At 45.1% G+C, this 21,464-nt stretch overlaps 1 protein-coding gene across 1 annotated transcript in view; it reads right to left on the minus strand.

The window, feature by feature from the left end:
• Positions 1-21,464, minus strand: part of CFTR (CF transmembrane conductance regulator) — a 575,903-nt gene that overhangs the window by 346,583 nt on the left and 207,856 nt on the right. Inside the window, exons 9-10 of the mRNA XM_029615983.1 lie at positions 6,793-6,885; positions 5,475-5,651 (exon numbers count right to left, since the gene is read on the minus strand). Coding sequence (XP_029471843.1) covers positions 5,475-5,651; positions 6,793-6,885 — 270 coding nt within the window. The remainder of the gene's footprint in view (positions 1-5,474; positions 5,652-6,792; positions 6,886-21,464) is intronic.

Genomic DNA, 21,464 nt, shown 5'->3' on the forward strand with positions numbered 1-21,464 from the left:
ATGCACTCTGCAGTAAACACACTTTGGAGCCGATGCAATATCGGGCACGGAGCTCAGCATGCCACTAAACGCGCAGCTGGATATGTGTTTTGGACGTGCTAGAGATACGCTCAATGCAATATTGGGATTAGTGCGTCCATACCGGCATGTAGCTAATAGCGATTATAGTGCTCATCATATGCAAATGCCATGTTGATGAGGCTATTAGCTGGTACCCCTGATGTAAGAAAAAAAATGGGCGCCGATGCACACATTTTAACTCTCAAATGTTAACGCCAGCCCAGAGCTGGTGTTAAATTTTAAGGCACCCTAAGCCATGCTCATAAAAGCAAAAAAAATGCAGCTTTTCTGTGTGTTTCCTCCTACTTAATATCGTTGTAATACTAAGCAGGTGGAACCACAGAAAGCTGCAACGTAAAAAAAATTCTTGACATCGTTAGGTTAGGAAAAGGGAAGCTCAATTTACGAGCGTCTGTTTTCTGAACCCGTGGCTGTGCACGGGTTAGGAAAATGGACGCTCAGAAAATTGAGTGTCTGTTTTCCATACCTGTGCAGAGCCACGTCTGGGCGCTCGATACTATGGACACACTAGGGCCATGCAATTTATCCACTGCACGTCCCTTTTAGCACATCAGCTCATTAGAGTATTACATCGAGCGCCCAAGAGAGGGGATGTGTGTGTGTTCAAAAAACATCTGTTCAGGTTGGATGCACATTTTTTTGTGCGCATGATATTGTATTGGCTCCTTTGTTAGGCTAAGTACTCAGGATCCCCTAGACAGCTCAAAAGATGCTAGGTTTTAGGTACTATGCGCTATATGTACTAAGCATTTGACCCAGAGATGCAAAATAGGGAAAAGAAAAATATTGTAAATTTGTCTCTTTTTGGTACTATTTGAACTTTATGTTGGAGTATTATATAGCAGGTGGCCTAATGAACAGCATAATGGATTGAGTTCAAATTTTTCTACCATTGACAAAGCAAGTCACTTTTCTCCCACAGCCCAGAAGCTCTCTGGGGAAGGGCCCTTAGGCCGTTTGAGTAGATGCTGCTCAAACAAAGGGATTCAGCTCCTTTCCCCCCCAAAATCCTAAGTGCTTCGTAATTCTCCCTTAATTTAAGCAACATTACTTTACAGCTTAAGTTTTTACCTTGTGCTTCTGTCTCTTAATTTTCATATTATATTAAATAAATGGAGGAAAAAATACATGTTCTATGGATTTATGGGGACTGTATGCTTTCAGACAAAATTCACAAGTTCTTTTTACTTATGGATCTAAGGGGGTCATTTTCCAAGGAGTTACCGCAGGAGATAAGTTCGCAAATCGCGCTAACAGCCGTTAACGCGATTTGTGAATGCAAAGTTTTAATTTTGTATTCAGGGGGCGGAGCATATGTAAAGTTATCATGTGCAGCGAAACAGCCACAGTGTTAGCGCGGCCAATAGCTACAACCCTTTCATTTGCAATATGTTGTGCGCTAGAGGCTGGTAAAGGTTTATTGCGGTTCACGACATTTCCAGACAGCCTGTTTCAGTATCCTGCGGGGCGGGGGGGGGGAGAGAGAGAGAGAGAGGAGAGGAGAGAGAGAGAGAGAGAGAGAGAGAGAGAGAGAGAGAGAGAGAGTTGCTATGATGTCTACTCCCTAGACAGGTATTTGTATCCCTATGGGAGGCCCACCTAGTAACTCGAGGTGGGGATTAGGTATGAGTGTAGGGGGTTGGGGCCACTTTCACATTCAACATGAGATGTACGAACAGAACAGTGGTCTCTTTTGAAGATGTGATGGCCTTCGGAGTGAGGAAACTCACTCCAAGATGAGATTTGGCCAATGTTCTCTCAAACTAGCTTGTTGTTGCCCAGGTAGAGTGTCCATCAAGCTAGGTTGAGAGAACATTGGCCAAATCTCATCTTGGAGTGAGTTGCCTTACTCCGAAGGCCATCACATCTTCACAAGAGACCACTGTTCTGTTCGTACGTCTCATGTTGAATGTGAAAGTGGCCCCAACCCCCTACACTCATACCTAATCCCCACCTCGAGTTACTAGGTGGGCCTCCCATAGGGATACAAATACCTGAGTAGACATCATAGCAAGTCTCTCTCTCTCTCTCTCTCTCTCTCTCTCTCTCTCTCTCTCTCTCTCTCTCTCTCTCTCTCTCTCTCTCTCTCTCTCTCTCTCTCTCTCTCTCTCTCTCTCTCTCCCCTCTCTCCCTCTCTCCCTCTCTCCCCGATACTGAAACAGGCTGTCTGGAAATGTCATGAACCACAATAAACCTTTCATGAAACAGCCTGTTTCATGCAGTGCGAAGATGTATTCGTGAATACATTTGCGCAAATCGCGAAAACATCGCCGCACGTGAAGTTTCCCCGCTGCACGAAAAAAGCCTCATTTGCATGGGAAACGCCCCTTAATGCGTTACCAATGCGATATTGGAAAATGAGGCCCTAAGTTTCAAAGAGAAAGTACATATATATTTTTTCTCTAGCATAAGTAAGTATGAAATTACAAGCACATACTGAATGATTGGAAATAACACTTAAGTTACAGAGCTGAGCATAGACTTGTTTTATTATTTGCATTTTGCAATTACATAGTATCATAGGAATCAGAGTTAGAATTTCTGTGGAAATAGTACTACTCTAATCTGAATTACATGATATGAAAGAAACGTAGTTTTTTGGCAGAAGCAAACATTTTGTATAGTATACAAATAATAACATTGAAGGTAAGTCCACAGAGTTCACAATTATCAGTTGTCATAGTAATCATTTAGGTCCTAAATTTTAGGTTACAGAATTTCATGTGAAAATACACAGAAAACATATTATTGTGATCCCAATGGCATTATTTTAGCTTCAAAGGAATGACAAACAGTGCAGCTTTAAAGTTAATGCTAACCTGTTTTGTCTTCTGCATGCTCAAGACATAACAGTATAACCCAACTAAATGTTTTCTTGTACACATAGCTAATGCTACACTATAAAAAATACCTGGATTCTTGGGCCAGGAATCAAACCCAGTACCTCTGCTCTTATTTGAAATGACAATTGTCTTAATCGATTTATTTATTTATTTACTTTAAAAAGCTTATATTTTGCCACTTATAGTAAAACCAGATCACAATATAAAAATTACATAATAAGAACATAAGAATATGCCATACTGGGTCAGACCAAGGGTCCATCAAGCCCAGCATCCTGTTTCCAACAGTGGCCAATCCAAGTCACAACTACCTGGCAAGTACCCAAAAACTAAGTCTATTCCATGTTACCGTTGCTAGTAATAGCAGTGGCTATTTTCCCAAGTCAACTTAATTAATAGCAGGTAATGGACTTCTCCTCCAAGAACTTATCCAATCCTTTTTTAAACACAGCTATACTAACTGCACTAACCACATCCTCTGGCAACAAATTCCAGAATTTAATTGTGCGTTGAGTAAAAAAGAACTTTCTCCGATTCGTTTTAAATGTGCCACATGCTAACTTCATGGAGTGCCCCCTAGTCTTACTACTATCCGAAAGAGTAAATAACCGATTCACATCTACCCATTCTAGACCTCTCATGATTTTAAACACCTCTATCATATCCCCCCTCAGTCGTCTCTTCTCCAAGCTGAAAAGTCCTAACCTCTTTAGTGTTTCCTCATAGGGGAGCTGTTCCATTCCCCTTATCATTTTGGTCGCCCTTCTCTGTACCTTCTCCATCGCAATTATATCTTTTTTGAGATGCAGCGACCAGAATTGTACACAGTATTCAAGGTGCGGTCTCATCATGGAGCGATACAGAGGCATTATGACATTTTCCGTTTTATTCACCTTTTACCATAAAAAATACAATAGAATCCATAAAACAATCACAAATACTCCTAGAACAGTATAACAATAGTAATGTTCACTTATTTAAAAACTTGCTTATGAGCATGGCCTTAACTGCTTTTCTAAACTATAATAAATCACTTTCCTCCCTAATTTCCGGGGGTAAGGTGTTCCAGAGTGTGGGAGCAGCATAAGAAAAAGCTTACAGTCTTATCAGTTGAGGCTTATATTCCTGAATGGCAGGACCTGTCAACAAAACAGTTCCATCTGAACGTAAAATATGGTCTGGAGTATACCAGTGTAGCATTGAACTACTATACATTCATGTTCCAAGCGCTACAGTTTATGGATTAAAGTTAACATTTTAAAATGGGCTCTCCACTTGATGGGTTACTAATGCAGATTTTAATACAACTGGAGTGATACGTTCACGCAAGGCTGCCCCAGTGAGCAGCCTGGCTGCGGCATGTAGTACAAGTTGTAACATGCAAATCAGATTTCCAGGAAGGCCCACACTTGAACTGTTGCAATAGTCTAAATGCCCTAAGACCAGTGATGGGAGGACCATTCTCCCCTTTTTATTCCATGACTTTTTTTTAAAACTTATTTTTATGTTGGGGTTCTTCCTCATATTTATCCCAGCTTTTCTCTCTAGAGTCCAGTCGTTGCTTCTACTCAAGGCCTCACTTCAGAACCTGATATGCTAACACACTGAGACTGTGGTGTCACTTTGTGCTGTGGTTGCCACAGCCTCCTGCAAGGCTTCTAACATGCCTGTTCTTTTAGGACAGACCCATTATTTTTTATAGTGTAGATTAGCTATGTGTACAAGAAAACATTTTGTTGGGTTATACTGTTATGTCTTGAGCATGCAGTAGACAAAACAGGTTAGCATTAACTTTAAAGCTGCACTGTTTGTCATTCCTTTGAAGCTAAAATAATGCCATTGGGATCACAATAATATGTTTTCTGTGTATTTTCACATGAAATTCTGTAACCTAAAATTTAGGACCTAAATGATTACTATGACAACTGATAATTGTGAACTCTGTGGACTTACCTTCAATGTTATTATTTGTATACTATACAAAATGTTTGCTTCTGCCAAAAAACTACGTTTCTTTCATATCATGTAATTCAGATTAGAGTAGTACTATTTCCATAGAAATTCTAACTCTGATTCCTATGATACTATGTAACTGCAAAATGCAAATAATAAAACAAGTCTATACTCAGCTATTTTTTGCTCCATGGGCTGGTCAGGGCTAGGGATGTTGCAGATTCACAGCCACATGGGAGAGAGGGCGTCAGTGTCATTGCTCAATGGGTGACACCTAGTGGCTGGATTTAGGTCCCATGTTTTCAGAATTCCAGAAAAAGCCCGGACACACAGCTTCCAGCCTTGCTGTGCTGACTGGACTAAGGTGAGTTGGGAGGGGATATAAAACAGGGGAAAATTCCCAGGTAGCTGGAAATGAATGCACATGACAATGGATCCCAGCCTTGTTCCAACTGATATCAAAGCCCAAAGGAGCAGGAGAAAGCTGCTGGGTCCAAAAAAAAAAAAGAGTATTTTGTTTCAAACTTATGCCATCTTTGACCAATGACATCTGTTTTCAAATAAAATATTTTAGACGAGGAAAGGAAAATGAAATACCTTGCCTGCTCCTGTAGATCCAGCAACAGCTAATAACTGACCCTTTCCTATTTTAAAGTTGAGGTCTTGAAGAACTGGAAGCAACATAAAATTGCTGAAGACAAGGCCAGGTTCTGCAGCAGACAAATGTTTGCCAGTGTTTTCTTCTTTTGCTTTTTCAACCAGCTCCCCAACGCCCTGCAAGCATAAGCATGTAGATGTAAATAATACTTAAAATGCTACCTGCAGAATCATACAAATAGTATCTTCTCTGTATGATGAACTAGTCTGGTAAATTATTCTCGTGTGTATTTAAAAGAAAGAAAGAGGGAAACAGATTATGGAGCATCTCTTCAGGAATGGTATCAGGAGGCATCTCCTCGCACATGGCCAGGCCCTTCTTAAACCATGCTGCTAGAATGCCTGCTGCAGCCTGCCTAGATTTTAAACTGAAGTGACAATCAAATGCTTCCAGTTTCTAGCTTCTTTAGCCCTTAACTAAGCTGGCAAGCCTGACAACAGTGCATATGCACAGCATCAGGCTCATTTAGAGGGTTGTGGTGATTTTTTTTTCACGATCCAATGGTTTTAGGATAAAATGGGTGAGAGATGGCACTCTGAAAGCAATAATTCCTAGAATTCTTAGGTGCCAATGTACCAAAGTGTGTTGCCATTAGCAGTTAACACATGTCAACATGCTGTTTATCATGCATATTAATGGCCAGTGTAAATGAGCTATAAATGAGGACCATACTTCTGCAAATGGTAAAGTACACAGTGATGATACAAATACACAATTACGCTTCTGGAGTTATTGCATCTGTGGTACATTTTGTGCATTTTAACACATATACTTTTTTACTGCACTAATAGGTAATGTGCTGTTTTGCATACATTTGCATCTCACTACCTCATTAGCATAGATTTTTCATTAAAACTATTGCAAGCTAATTTACATGTGTTAGTATCAATATTAACATGTGTTAACCACTTGCGATTGATAGTGCAGGCATTTAATGCTCATTAAAGCTTGCAGTAGTGTTAACACACCTTTAGTACATTGATCCATTACTAATATACTGTAAGCAGAGAGTCAAATATGAAAGACAGGAGATTAGTTCTGAAAAATATTTGAATTTAGTCATTAAAAAGATTATTTTTAACATTTGATTTTAATCAAGTCAGCTTTGACTACCCCAAAGTGACTGCTGTTAATGCCAGCTTCCTCACCAGGTGTACCCATCAAATGTTTAAGAATACTTCAAGTACTTTAACCTTGCTGTCCACATTCCTCCCCTCCAACATACATGAAAAATGCTTAGGGAAAAAACAGTCTGACCTCATCCCAGTAGGCTGTTACATTCACCATCTCAAGTTCTTTTGTTGTTAAATTATACTCCAGTGTTTTATACTCTTCCTTTAGCAAGAAATCCTGTTAATGGAAGTATTAAAAACAACCATGAACATAATATGAAATGCAACAAATGAAAGAGCAAACACATTACAATAAATCATATCATCAAATTATTCTTCTTTAATAGCGTTACATAGGAAAGATGAATGATGTGCATTTTAAAACATTCATGTTAAAAATGTAAAAAAAAAAAAAAAGTACAACTATGATCAACTTATATTGTAGTTAAAGTATTTCTGTAGTAAAAGCATGTCTTTAAGTGATAATAATAATTCCTGATAATGGCCTTCTCTGTAGACTGTGATCAAGCATTATAAAGGGGAAGAGGAATTCCGATATTCAATCAAACTAAAAATATTTTCCACTTTTCAAAATGAGCCTTTATAATGCAATCCAATTGTCTCACGTCAGTAAAATTAGATCAAATTAGTAACAATTCATTTACATAGTAACCACAGTAAATGAGAACAGAAAAAGACCAACCTACCCATCCAGTCTGCCCAGTTAGTCCTATCCACACTGCCAAGGATTTATCACAGTGGACCGCCATAAAAGCTTAATTGCTTATAGGATATCACACCTTATCCAAGTCAGTTTTTGTTTTCTACTTCATTGGTCTCCACCATCCTCTTTAGGTGAGTATATAAGGTCCCATACTTAATAAACTAGTTACTCTCCCTTCCCATGTCTAGTCACTAAGCTTTCTAATAATCTAAACAGCTATCATAACTAGTATAACTGTTGCCTGAACATCCAACCTCCTAGGTCCCCAAGGCCTTGCTGGATGATACCAAACACCAATAACCTGTCTGCTCCAAACTGATACGGTTTCTGGGGAATTGCAGTCTGCTGGTAAAAGTCAGGTTACCCCATGGACTGCTGTATCATGAGGTTGTGTTATCTTTATATGCCCCTTGCCTTCTCCTCCTTTAATACTTTGCAGGATGCTGTCCTGCCAGCATTGGCCAAATAGTTTTCTAGGAAATTGTGATCTGCTAGATCCAACCCAGCTGTCTCATGGCCTGCAGCATTGTTAAATTGTACTACCTTTATCCACCTTTTGTTTTTCCCGTATTACCTCTCCCTTTGCCTCTGCTCTTGAGGGAGTAAACAGAGTTGCTTGCAATACTGGAACCTCCCTGCTATGGTCCTATTACTGACCTCTATATCTGTCCCAAGCAAGCTTGAATTCTGTCATAGTGCTTGAATGGAGAAGTTTAGTGCAGGGGTGCTAAAACCGGTCTTGGTACCCACCCTAGCCAGTCGGGTTTTCAGACTATCCCTAATGAATATGCATGAGAAAGCAACTGTTGCTTACCTGTAACAGGTGTTCTCACAGGACAGCAGGATGTTAGTCCTCACATATGGGTGACATCACAGGACGGAGCCCAATCACGGAACACTTTTGTCAAAGTTTCTAGAACTTTGACTGGCCCCTACTGGGCATGCCCAGTATGGCACTAACCCTGCAGCCAGCAGGGGCCCCCCTTCAGTCTTGTTTAAAAAGATACAGGAAGTGCAGAAAAATAAAATAAGAAACGTAACGAATCCAACACCGTGGGGCGGCGGGCGAGTTTCATGAGGACTAACATCCTGCTGTCCTGTGAGAACACCTGTTACAGGTAAGCAACATTTGCTTTCTCACAGGACAAGCAGGATGGTAGTCCTCACATATGGGTGAGTACCGAGCTGAGGATGTCCGGACATGCACCAAATGTACCCAGATGTGCAAGACACTAGGACTGGGGTGAAATTTGGCCGACGGCATCCTGAACCCTACCGGGCAGGCGGAAGGGTGTTGATACGTCAAGTTGTGAATAGGTTAAGCAGGACAGATTGGCCGAAGATGGAATCTTGTCTTCCGGCCTTGCCCAAGCAATAGTGGGCTGTAAAGGTATGGACAGAACTCCAGGTGGCAGCCCTGCAAATGTCAGGAAGCAGCACCAAGCGTAGGTGTGCTACGCCCTTACAGAGTGTGCTTTAACACGGTCTTGAAGTGGAATGCCTGCTTGCTGATAGCAAAAGGATATGCAGTCCACTAACCAGGAGGAGAGAGTCTGCTTACCCACAGGCTGCCCCAATTTAATGTAATGGAAAGAGACAAACAATTGAGTGCTTTTCCTGTGGGCAGCTGTACGGTCTAGGTAAAATGCTAGAGCCTGTTTACAGTCAAGGGTATGCAGAGCCTGCTCTCGTGGATTGGAATAGGGCCTAGGAAAAAAAGTAGGTAGTATAATGGATTGATTGAGATGAAACTCTGATACTACCTTAGGCAAGAACTTAGGGTGAGTGCGGAGTACCCGGTCCTGCAGAAGTATAGTGTAAGGCGGATAGGTAACTAGGGCCTGTAACTCACTAACTCTGCGAGCCGAAGTGATTGCCAAAAGGAAAATCACTTTCCATGTGAGATAGCAAATGTTGCTTACCTGATGTAACAGGTGTTCTCACAGGACAGCAGGATGTTAGTCCTCACAAATGGGTGACATCGAGGATGGAGCCCACCACGGAAAACTTCTGTCAAAGTTTAACAGAACTTTGACTGGCCCCTACTGGGCATGCCCAGCAAGGTACTGACCCTGCAGCCAGCAGGGGTCTCCCTTCAGTCTGATTTTCAAAGCTACAGGCAGTGCCTAAAAAAGTAAAAACAAAACGAACCCAACACCGCGGGGTGGCGGGCGGGTTTCGTGAGGACTAACATCCTGCTGTCCTGTGAGAACACCTGTTACATCAGGTAAGCAACATTTGCTTTCTCACAGGACAAGCAGGATGGTTGTCCTCACAAATGGGTGAGTACCGAGCTGAGGATGTCCTGACTTGCACCAAATGCACCCAACGACGTGCAAGAGGCACAACAACTGGGGTGGAATTTGGTAAGGGCATCCGCACCCTACCGGGAAGGTGGAAGGATGTTGGTACATCATGTTGGAAAAAGGTTACGCAAGACAGATTGGCCGAAGATGGAGTCCTGTCTTCCAGCTTTGTCCAAACAATAGTGGGCTGCAAAAGTATGGAGAGAACTCCAGGTTGCAGCTTTGCAGATGTCAGGAAGCGGCACTGATCGAAGGTGTGCCACCGAAGTCGCCATGGCCCTCACAGAGTGTGCTTTTACACGGTCTTGAAAAGGAATGCCAGCTTGCTGATAGCAAAAAGAAATGCAGTCCGCCAACCAGAAGGATAGAGCCTGCTTACCCACAGGTTGTCCTAACTTGTTAGGATGGAAAGAGACAAATAATTGAGTGCTCTTTCTGTGAGAAACTGTACGGTCTAGATAGAATGCTAGAGCCTGTTTACAGTCTAGGGTATGCAGAGTCTGTTCTCCGGAGTTGGAGTGGGGCCTGGGAAAAAAGATAGGTAGTATGATGGATTGATTAATGTGAAACTCCGATACTACCTTAGGTAAAAATTTAGGGTGAGTGCGGAGTACCGCCCGGTCCTGCAGGAGTTTAGTGTAAGGCGGATAGGTGACTAAGGCCTGTAACTCACTAACCCTACGAGCTGAAGTGACAGCTAAAAGGAATAATACCTTCCATGTGAGATACTTTAATTCACAGGAGTGTAGAGGTTCGAAAGGTGGTTTCATTAGCCGACCAAGAACCAGATTAAGGTCCCAAGATGGGGCCGGAGGACGTAAGGGTGGCTTCAGATGGAGCAAGCCTTTAAGAAAGCGTGTTACCAGGGGTTGTACTGAAATAGGGACACCCTGTATGCCTTTATGGAAAGCGGCTACTGCACTGACATGCATCCTAATGGAAGAGGTTTTAAGACCCGATTCCGATAGATGCCATAAATAATCCAAGAACTTAGAGATTGGACAGGAAAGGGGATCAAGGGACTGGGAAGTGCACCAAGATGTGTACCTTTTCCATTTATACAAATAGGATCTTCTGGTGGAGGGCTTTCGTGAAGCTATCAGGACACGAGAAACCGAATCCGAAAGGTTAAAAGGCTGAAGGACTAACCTTTCAACATCCATGCCGTCAGGGACAAGGCTTGGAGGTTGGGATGGAGGAGGCATCCGTCGTTCTGAGTGAGCAGATGCGGATCCGTTCCCAGAGGGATGTGCCTGCGGATGGAGAGATCCTGAAGAATGGGAAACCACACCTGGCGTGGCCAGTGGGGTGCTATCAGGATCATGGTTCCTCCGTCCTGGCGAAGCTTCACGAGAGTCCTTGACAGAAGAGGAAGTGGAGGGAATGCATAGAGCAGACCTGATGTCCACTTGAGGGAGAAGGCATCCCTCGGCCGAGAGTGGTGGCTCCGAATGAGAGAGCAGTAATTGTCTACTTTGTGGTTCTGAGGGGACGCAAAGAGATCTATGTGGGGAGAACCCCACTTGTGAAATAGAGAGGTCGCTACCAGAGGATCGAGTGACCACTCGTGTGGTTGGAAGACCCGGCTCAGCTGATCTGCCAATACATTGTCTACTCCCGGCAGGTAAGTGGCCCTGAGGTACATGGAGTGGGAGAGGGCTTCTGCCCAAATCTGCGCAGCTTCCTGACACAGAAGGAAAGAGCCTGTGCCTCCCTGCTTGTTTATGTACCACATGGCCACTTGGTTGTCTGTCTGGATTAAGATTATCTGATTCGAAAGACGATCTTTGAACGTTCTGAGCGCGTAACGAATTGCTCGAAGTTCCAAAAAATTTATCTGGTGTTCAGCTTCCTCTGGTGACCATAACCCTTGGGTTTGGAAATCGTCCACATGAGCCCCCCAACCGATGTGGGAAGCGTCGGTGGTCAGGATTACTTGTGGATCTGGTAGGAGAAAAGGTAAGCCCTGAAGGAGATTGATTTGAGTCGTCCACCAGGTTAAAGACAGGCGAAGCGCTTGTGTAACTGCGACTATGGAGGACAGGCGCTGAGAAGCTTGAATCCATTGGTGTTGCAGAGTCCATTGTGTTACTCTCATGGCTAGTCGGGTCATGGGAGTGACTTGAACTGAGGATGCCATGTGTCCTAGGAGAATGAGGAATTGGCGAGCCGTGGCCGTGTCCTGAGACTGGAGCTGGTGAGCTAGGGACATGAGAGTTTGGACCCGCTGCAGCGGAAGGTAAGCCTTTGCCTGTAAGGTGTCCAAGTCTGCCCCAATGAAAGATAAGGTTTGAGATGGGACTAAGCAAGATTTCTCGTAATTGACAAGAAACCCTAAGGAAAGGAGTGTGTGAATTGTCAATTTTAGGGAGGATTGAGCAATCTGAGGGGTAGAGGCCCTGATTAGCCAATCGTCCAGATAGGGGTAGACGTGGACACCTTCCTTCCTGAGGAATGCTGCTACCACTACGAGACATTTGGTAAAGACTCGTGGAGCAGATGCCAGACCGAAAGGTAGTACCCGGTACTGATAATGGTCGCGGCCTACCAGAAAACGCAGATACTTGCGATGAGATGGTGTTATGGCAATGTGGGTATAAGCGTCCTTGAGGTCGAGAGAGCACAGCCAATCCCCCTTTTGCAGCAGAGGGAGCAGCGCACCCAGGGTTACCATCTTGAACTTTTCTTTTTGAAGGTACTTGTTGAGGGCCCGAAGGTCCAGAATGGGACGTAGCCCCCCTGATTTCTTTGGTATTAGGAAGTATCTGGAATAGAATCCTGTCCCTTGTTGACAGGGAGGGACGGGTTCTATAGCATTTGATTGTAGAAGAAGGGATACTTCTTGTTGTAATTGAGTCAACTGGCTGGTGAGACTCCATGCCTGAAGGGGCGGGGAGTCTGGCGGGAGAGCCATGAAGTTGAGGTGGTAACCCTGTGCGATAATTGCTAACACCCAGTGATCTGAGGTGATCTGTTTCCAACGGTGTAAGAAGTGGAACAGTCGACCCCCCACAGGGATGTATGGAAGAGGGATCTGGCATGTGCTCAGTAGAGGGAAGTCAAAGGCCCGCCACAGGCCCAGGAGGTGGGGCTACAGTAGGTCTTTGCTTTCTTGGCTGGCGAGGCTGAGGCCTGTTGGAGGACCGTGCAGGACGAGGCCTAGCTGATGGAGGATAATAGCGACGTGGTCGAAAGAACGACTTCTTAGAGTCCTTCTTTGGTGGTTGCTTGGAGGACACGTCAGGTGGGACAGACGAGAGTTGTTTCAACGTCTCATGGTGATCTTTTAACTCTGCCACAATCTGTTGAATTTGTTCTCCAAACAAATTGTCACCTAAGCAGGGTAGATCAGCAAGACGATCCTGGACCTCTGGGCGAAGGTTAGACGCCTTTAACCAAGCCCAACGTCTGGCTGAGATGGCTGTGGCTGAAACTTTTGTGGAAGCATCGAATATGTCGTAGGCAGTTCTAATCTCGTGCTTCCCTGCCTCAAATCCTTTATGAAGAAGGGCTTGAAGCTGTGGTTGGTACTGATCCGGCAACGTGTCAGCATAGTCTTGTATCTGCTTAAGGATGGCTCTGTTGTATTGAGTCATGTAAAGTTGATATGAAGCTATGCGTGAAATCAACATAGCTCCATGATATACTTTTCGTCCCACACTATCCAGGAATTTATTGTCCTTGGTAGGTGGAGTGGAAGAGTGTGGCTTAAGACGTTTGGCCTTCTTCTGCGCAGACTCAACCACAACAGAACGATGATCCAGTTGAGGCTTTTGAAAACCTGGTGCTGACTGGACAAGATATGTGGAGTCAGCTTTTTTGTTAACTGGTGAAATAGATGAAGGAGATTCCCAGTTTTTCTTTAGCAGATCCAAAAACACCTGGTGAATAGGGATGGAAGCGATGATTTTTGGAGCATCCAGAAATTGGAGTAGTTCCATCATCTGGTGTCTGTCATCGGCTTCAGATTGTAACTGAAAAGGTACAACTTCTGACATCTCTTTTACAAAATTAATGAAAGAGAGATCCTCAGGAGGAGATCTTTTTCTACTCTCTGTAGGAGATGGTGGTGAAGGCAAATCTGTGTCAGAAGATGTATCATCATCATCACCCCAGGTATCGTAGGGATCATGTGGGACTTGAAGCCCTGAAGGACCTGGTTGAGGCTCTGAAGGCATCAATGGAAATCTAGATGGAATCGGTGCTGCAGGTGGAACTAGGAATGGCATCAAGGGCTTCGGCGCTGCCGATGGAATCGGTGCCGGACGCGGAATCGATGGAGCCGAAGGATAAATCGGTGGAGATATACCAGAAGGTACCGATGGAACCACCCCGGAAGGGGGAATTCGGAACGGTGTTTCTCCTGCCGATGAGAATCCAGTCGGAGACGGTGGTGTTGTCGATGGTACTGGAATTACCGATGGAAGGGCCGTCATAAGTGCCTCCATGCGGTGCAGTAGAGGTGCTAGAGCTTGCACCAACGGCTCGGTGGTCGATTCCCTCCTCGGTGGCGAAGTCGGTGCCGGCGTCGGTGCCGGAGGCGGTGCCGGAACCGGTGCCAGAGACGGTGCCGATGGAGGTTGTAATTTCTTCATCGCTTTCTCGATGGCCTCCTGGACCAGCCGGTCCAGTTCTGCCCAGAGACCAGGGGTAACAATACCCGGCTCGTCGGGAGAGGGAGGCTGAGGCAAGGCCGGAGGGACCACCGTAACCGGTGGGATCACGGCCCCCACACCCCGAGAGGGTGAGGGTTTCCTCGGTGCCTGCGAACGAGACGTGGAGGGTGTCCGGTCTGATCGCGGCTTCTTAGTCGGTGGCTCGGCTTGAGCGGAGGTCGATGGCTGTGGATCCTCGACAGGCCGAGACTTGTGCCGTCGATGGCGATGCTTTTCTGTCCGATCCCCTCGCCCATCCGGGGAAGGGACGGGAGTCGACGGCCGAGAAGCGATCGATGGCGGACGGTCACCGGAGGGTTGACGGTGATGGTGCAACTTCGACGGTGCCGGTTCCGATGACGTCGATGCTATCGATGGCGTTGGGGTGGGTGCATGGAAGAGGAGCCCCATCTTCTCCATCCTGGCTTTGCGACCTTTGGGTGTCATTAAGGCACATTTGGTGCAAGTCAGGACATCATGCTCACTACCCAAACACATAACACAAACCCTGTGGGGGTCTGTGATTGACATAGTCCGGGTGCAATCTGGACAACGACGGAACCCCGTTGCCATGGCTGTAAGCCAAAATTTAGCCTGGGGATCGGTAAGTGCCAACAGGCCTCGAGGGCCAAAATCGACGGTAGTCGATGGAAAATGGCAAAAAACTTACCGGATTCCGTAAAGATGACAAAAATATGTCGAAGGGAGACCCCTGAGGGGCAAATTTTCTTAGGAAATTAATTTCCAAATTCCTGTCAGGAACGTGGTAAGAGAGCTCCTTTCACCGCGTGGCAACTGCTGCGCGGAAAAAAGAAGACTGAAGGGAGACCCCTGCTGGCTGCAGGGTCAGTGCCTTGCTGGGCATGCCCAGTAGGGGCCAGTCAAAGTTCTGTTAAACTTTGACAGAAGTTTTCCGTGGTGGGCTCCATCCTCGATGTCACCCATTTGTGAGGACAACCATCCTGCTTGTCCTGTGAGAAAGCGAAGTTCACAGGACTGGAGAGAGTCGAATGGTGGTTTCATGAGCCAACCCAAAACCAAGTTGAGGTCCCAAGAAGGGGCCGGTGGACGCAGTGGAGGCTTGAGGTGAAGCAAGCCCTTCAGAAAATGTGTTAAAAGGGGTTGTACTGATATGGGAACATCCCCGTCACCTTTATGGAAGGCAGCCACTGCACTAACATGCATTCTGATGGAGGAAGGTTTTAGACCTGACTCCGACAAGTGCCAGAGATAGTCCAGAAACTTCGTGATTGGACAGGTAAAAGGGTCAAGGGACTGAGAAGAGCACCATGACTGAAACCTGTTCAATTTGTAAAGATAGGATTTTCTCATGGAAGGCTTCAGTGAAGCAATCAGGACATGGGAAACTGATTCAGAAAGGTTAAGTGGCTGAAGGATTAACCTTTCAACATCCATGCCGTCAGAGACAAGGCTTGAAGATTGGGGGGGGCGCAGGCACCCATCATTTTGCGTAATCAGAAGCAGGTCCTTTCCCTAGAATGTGCCTGCGAATGGAGAGATCCTGAAGTATTGGAAACCACACTTGGCTTGGCCAGTGAGATGCTATCAGGATTATGGTTCCCTCATCCTGACGTAACTTCATGAGAATCTTTGAGAGAAGTGGAAGTGGAGGGAATGCATATAGGAGACCGCTTGCCCATGAGAGGGAGAACGTATCTCTTGGCTGATAGTGTTGGCTGCGAGTGACAGAGCAGAAGTTCTCTACTTTGCAGTTTTGAGGTGACGCAAAGAGGTCTATTTGAGAGTAAACCCATTGTTGGAAGATCGAATCCGCTATTGAGAGGTTGAGAGACCACTTATGCAGTTGAAAGGTGCGACTTAGCTTGTCTGCCAACACATTGTCCACTCCCGGCAAGTAGGTGGCCCTGAGGTACATCGAGTGGGAGAGGGCCTCCTCCCATATCTGCGCAGCTTCCTGACACAGGAGGTAGGAGCCCGTGCCTCCCTGTTTGTTGATGTACCACATGGCCACCTGTTTGTCCGTCTGAATCAGGATGACTTGGTTGGAGAGGCGATCCTGAAATACTCTGAGAGCATATCTGTTAGCGCTCACCCCGCCAAGGGGGACGGAGTTAGTAATCTATTTTTGATCAGCTCCCCCAAAGGGGAGAAGCTGGCAATCTGATGTAGATCTCCCCACCAGGGAGGCGGAGTTTGCAGTCTGATATGGATCTGCTTCCCCAGAGGGGAGTAGTCAGCAGAGTGATGTACTCCGTAGATGGAGTTAATGATCTGTTGTGGATTGGCTCCCACAGAGTGGCAGTCTGTATGATACCACTCTAGTGTAGTGTAAGGAATAAACACTGAATGGAAATTGGTGAATCCTTGGGCTGATGGCAGATGACAGTGCCCCCAGGAGGATACCCCGAGAAATACCATCAGCTAGGCTGGAGTATGGAGACAAACATAAATAGTTCTTTATTAGACAGGAAGTAGAACCACCAGAGGTGGCAGTAGTGAGTTGATGTGGCCGGCAGGGCTGAAGTCCCTCAGATACTAGAACTGTGATCTCTGGGTTGCTGAGCTGTAGAGAGAGACTATAGATAGTGAGTAGACAGGGTATGCTGGATACATAACCAGTAGTAGATGATACACTCACAATTGTAGATATCTTGTAATGGCTCCAGTGCAACAGACAGTCTACAGTATATTCAGGAACAGGAGCCGTAGGCGAGTACTGGTTCCTATATGCAGTCTGGAATAAGAACTCACAATATCTGTGTATGAGATGGCTTCTGGAATAGAAGAGAGTCTGTGAAGGGTTCTAGGAACATGGGCCCTCGTGGAGCGAGAACCGGTTCCTATCTGCAATATGAAATAGTAATGTACAAGATATAGGTATACGATAGCTTCTGAGATAGAAGAGAGTCTGTGAAGGGTTTTAGGAACATGGGCCCTCGTGGAGCGAGTACCAGTTCCTATCTGCAATCTGCAATGACAACTCACGATCTCCGTACCTGTGATAACGTCTTAGACAGAAGGAAGTCTTCAGAGATTAGGAACATAGGACCTTGTGGAGCGATTACAGATTCCTATCTGTAATAGAACTCACAGTGTTCACGTCTGCGATCACTTCCAGGCATTAAGGAGTCTTCTGAGCATTTAGGAAGTAGGCCCTCGAGGAGCGAGTACCGGATCCCGTCTTAACAGTCTGAAATCAAGAAGAGAGAGTGGGGTCCCCGAGGAGCGGGTACCCCTTGGTAAGTTTGTGGAGGCAGAACAGCAGAGAAAGATTTCCCCCTGCTAACTCGATTCGTAGTAGCAAACAAAGACCTTTTAAGTTGGAAGCAGGTGACGTCACTACGGAGGGACGCCCCCGAGGTTCGCGCCCTTGCCAGTACAAACTCTGGAACGCGCATGCACCATTACATCATTTATTTATTTATTTATTTAACTTCTTTTACTATACCGACACTCAAGACCAGGTCTTATCGTACCGGTTTACATTAGAACAAGGGGAAAAATCAATTAACGTATAAGTGGAAAAGAGAAGTTACATTAAAACAGGGAGAGTAAAAACATGGATGTCGGAAGATAGGACAGAATTAAGTAATTGAACAATAAGTTAACAAAATTACAAACTATAAATTAACATAAAACAATAAATTAATAATACAGAAAACATGGATTATAATCAGCGGAAATATATATGGAAATATATATATATGGAATATATACAGCTGGAATATACATGTTATGTCAGATGGGAGGAGTGGCGGGGGTGAGGGAAAAGGGTGGGTTGAGGTTGCGAGTGGAAAAGGGAAAAAAGTGAAAAAAGTTTGGGAGTGCGGGGAGGGAGAAGGGTGGGTTGGAGGGTGAGAGAGAGTTGGTTAATATGGAATCCTTCAACGATAGGCTTGTGTGAACAGCCAGGTTTTAAGTTTTTTTCTGAAGGTTAAATGGCATTGTTCCTGGCGTAAGTCTTGAGGAAGCGAATTCCAATGTAGGGGACCTGCTGTTGAAAAAGCTCGCTTGTGGATGGAGTTGTGAACTGATGATTTGTTGGGAGGGGCCTTGAGCTTACTTTTGTAGGCAGTTCTTATTGGTCTTGAAGATGTAAGTAGTTCCAGAGGGAAGGTGAGTTGGAGAGAGGATTGTTGGTAGACCGATTTGTGGATGATAGTGAGAGCTTTGAACAGTATTCTATGTTGAATAGGAAGCCAATGTAAGATTTTTAGGATAGGTGTGATGTGGTCCTTGCGCCGTGTGTTTGTAAGGATCCTGGCTGCTGCGTTTTGCAGCATCTGTAGAGGTTTGGTCGAAGAGGCGGGGAGACCGAGTAGAAGAGCGTTGCAATAGTCAATCTTTGAAAACAGTATTGCTTGAAGCACAGAACGGAAATCCTGGAAGTGTAAGAGCGGTCTTAGATGCTTCAGGACCTGTAGCTTGAAGAAACATTCTTTAGTTGTAGCGTTAATGAATTTTTTGAAATTCATTCTGGAGTCAAGGGTGGCCCCAAGGTCTCTGACATGGCTTGCTAGTGGGGTTATTGTGTTATTAGTGAAGGGGTGGTTATCGCTAGGGGAGATAACCAGGAGTTCCGTTTTGGACGTATTTAGGACCAGGTTGAGATTCGTGAGAAGCTGGTTGATGGCATGTAGGCAGTCGTTCCAGAAATTTAGAGTTGAGGAGATGGGGTCCGAGATGGGGATTATGATTTGCACATCGTCTGCGTATATAAAATGGGTGAGGTTGAGGCTCTTGAGCAGCTGGCATAAAGGAAGTAGGTATATGTTAAACAGGGTAGGGGACAGAGAAGAGCCCTGTGGTACTCCTTGTTTTGATGGGACGGGGTGGGATTCTTTGTCGTTTATTTTAACTTTGTAGTGCCTGTTGTTCAGAAAGGATTTAAACCAGAGCAGTGCAGAGCCAGAGATGCCTATTTCCATTAGACGGCTGATGAGGATGTCGTGATTTACCGTGTCAAACGCCGCAGAAATATCGAGTAGGGCTAGGAGGTAAGATTGTCCCTTGTCAAGGCCCATCAGGATGGTGTCCGTTAAAGAAAGAAGGAGGGATTCTGTGTTTAGGCGTTTCCTGAAACCGAATTGAGAAGGGTATAAGATATTGTGGGAGTCCAAGTAGTCGGTGAGACGGAAGTTGACAAGTTTTTCCATTATTTTAGCTATAAAAGGTAGGTTTGCGATGGGGCGGAAATTTGCTGGGTTGGCTGGGTCCAGATTGGGTTTTTTTAGTAAGGGTTTCAGCGAAGCAATTTTTAAGGAGTCAGGGACAGATCCTTGATTGAGGGAACAATTTATGATGTCTGCCAGAGATCTGGCAATGGTGTTAGGAATGGTGAGGAGAAGTTTGGTTGGTATTTGGTCTAGAGGGTGAGATGAGGGTTTCATTTTCTTGATAATCGATTCTATTTCCAGGGATGATGTAGGTTCAAGAGATACTAGCGTCTGTTTAAGAATAGTAGAGGATGGATTTTGGCTAGGAGTTTGGCTGGGGGGTTGTAAGGCTATTGATGATTTGTTGGATGTTGCCAGTGGGCCAAGTAGGTTTTTGACTTTGTTGTCAAAGAAAATCGCCAACTCTGTAGATTTGTTTTGGGCTTCTTCTTCTGAGAAGGTAGAGGAAGTGGGAGTGGTGAGGGCTGCCACATATGAGAAGAGCGTTTTCGGGTCGTATAGGAAACCGTGTATTTTTTTGGCATAAAAATCTCGTTTGGTGCGGGTGATCGATGTTCTGTAGAAGCTCATTGCTGTTTTGTAAGTAGCCAATGATGTGGGGGAGGGGTCTTTCCGCCAGCGTAGTTCCTTGTGTTGTAGGTCTTGTTTGAGTTTTCTTAATTCCGTAGAGAACCAGGGTTTTTTGTTCGAGCGTGCTGGGTTGATAATTTTTGAGGATAATGGGCAAATTGAGTTTGCTACTGCGTGTGTGATTGTTTGCCAGGAATTAATTGCGGTATCAGCATCTGTGAAGTCCAGTTTGGATAGGTCTTTGGCAAGGCTGTTGTTGAGTGCGTCCATTGAACAAGGTTTCCTGAATTGGATGGAGGATTTGGAAGCAACAGGGGTCTGTTTTTGATTAATGGCTAGTTTTGTAACTATCAACGAGTGGTCTGACCAGGGGATGGGGGAGCAGGAAGGTGGGGAGATGGGCGAGATGGTTTCATTAGTGAATATCAGGTCAAGCGTGTGGCCTGCCTTGTGGGTGGGATTATTTATGATTTGATTGAATCCCATAGCCTGGAAGGAGGAAAGTAGGGCTTCGCAATTGGAAGATGGGGAGGGAGAATCAACATGGATGTTGAAATCTCCTAAAATGATAGCGGGTAAGATGGAGTCGATATGTTTGGCTATAATTTCGATGAGTGGAGAGGGGTCGGCTTCTAGGAGCCCTGGGGGGGGCGTAAATAAGGCAGATTTGGAGTTGGGAGGATTTGAATAATCCGATTTCTAATTTAGTCGTAGATTTGAAGGCTTGTTGAGTTAGTCTTAATTCTTTTTTTGTGATTAACATTATTCCACCCCCTCTTTTTTTAGGTCTGGGGATAGAGAAGACGTCATATTGTTGTATTGGTAGTTGGTTGATTATGGCTGTATCAGTGTTTTTCAGCCATGTTTCGGTAATGGCACAAATGTCCGGTTGAGAGTCTAGGAGATGGTCGTTGAGCAAGTGAGATTTTTTTGAGAGTGACTGTGAGTTTAGAAGGCTTAAGGTTATTAAGGATAGACCTAGGAATTGTGTTATTGGGGAGATCATGATTGGAATCAGAGATCTCTTTGAGCGTAGATTGAGTAATGGTGCGTTAGCTCTGGTGGGGATTGAGCGAGGGATAATCGGAATGGAGAAGGTTTGTAGCATGTTAATGTCTTTTTTGGATGTAGGTTGATGCTGGATGCTAGAGTGGCTGGATGAATGCTGGATGCTGGAGAGGCTGGATGCTGGGGTGACTGAATGAATGCTGGATGCTGGGGTGACTGGATGAATGCTGGATGCTGGAGAGGCTGGATGCTGGGGTGACTGAATGAATGCTGGATGCTGGAGAGGCTGGATGCTGGAGAGGCTGGATGAATGCTGGATGCTGGAGAGGCTGGATGCTGGGGTGACTGGATGAATGCTGGATGCTGGAGAGGCTGGATGCTGGGGTGACTGAATG

This window comes from Rhinatrema bivittatum, chromosome 9 (assembly GCF_901001135.1).
Source record: "Rhinatrema bivittatum chromosome 9, aRhiBiv1.1, whole genome shotgun sequence".
NCBI classification, from domain to species: Eukaryota; Metazoa; Chordata; class Amphibia; order Gymnophiona; family Rhinatrematidae; genus Rhinatrema; species Rhinatrema bivittatum.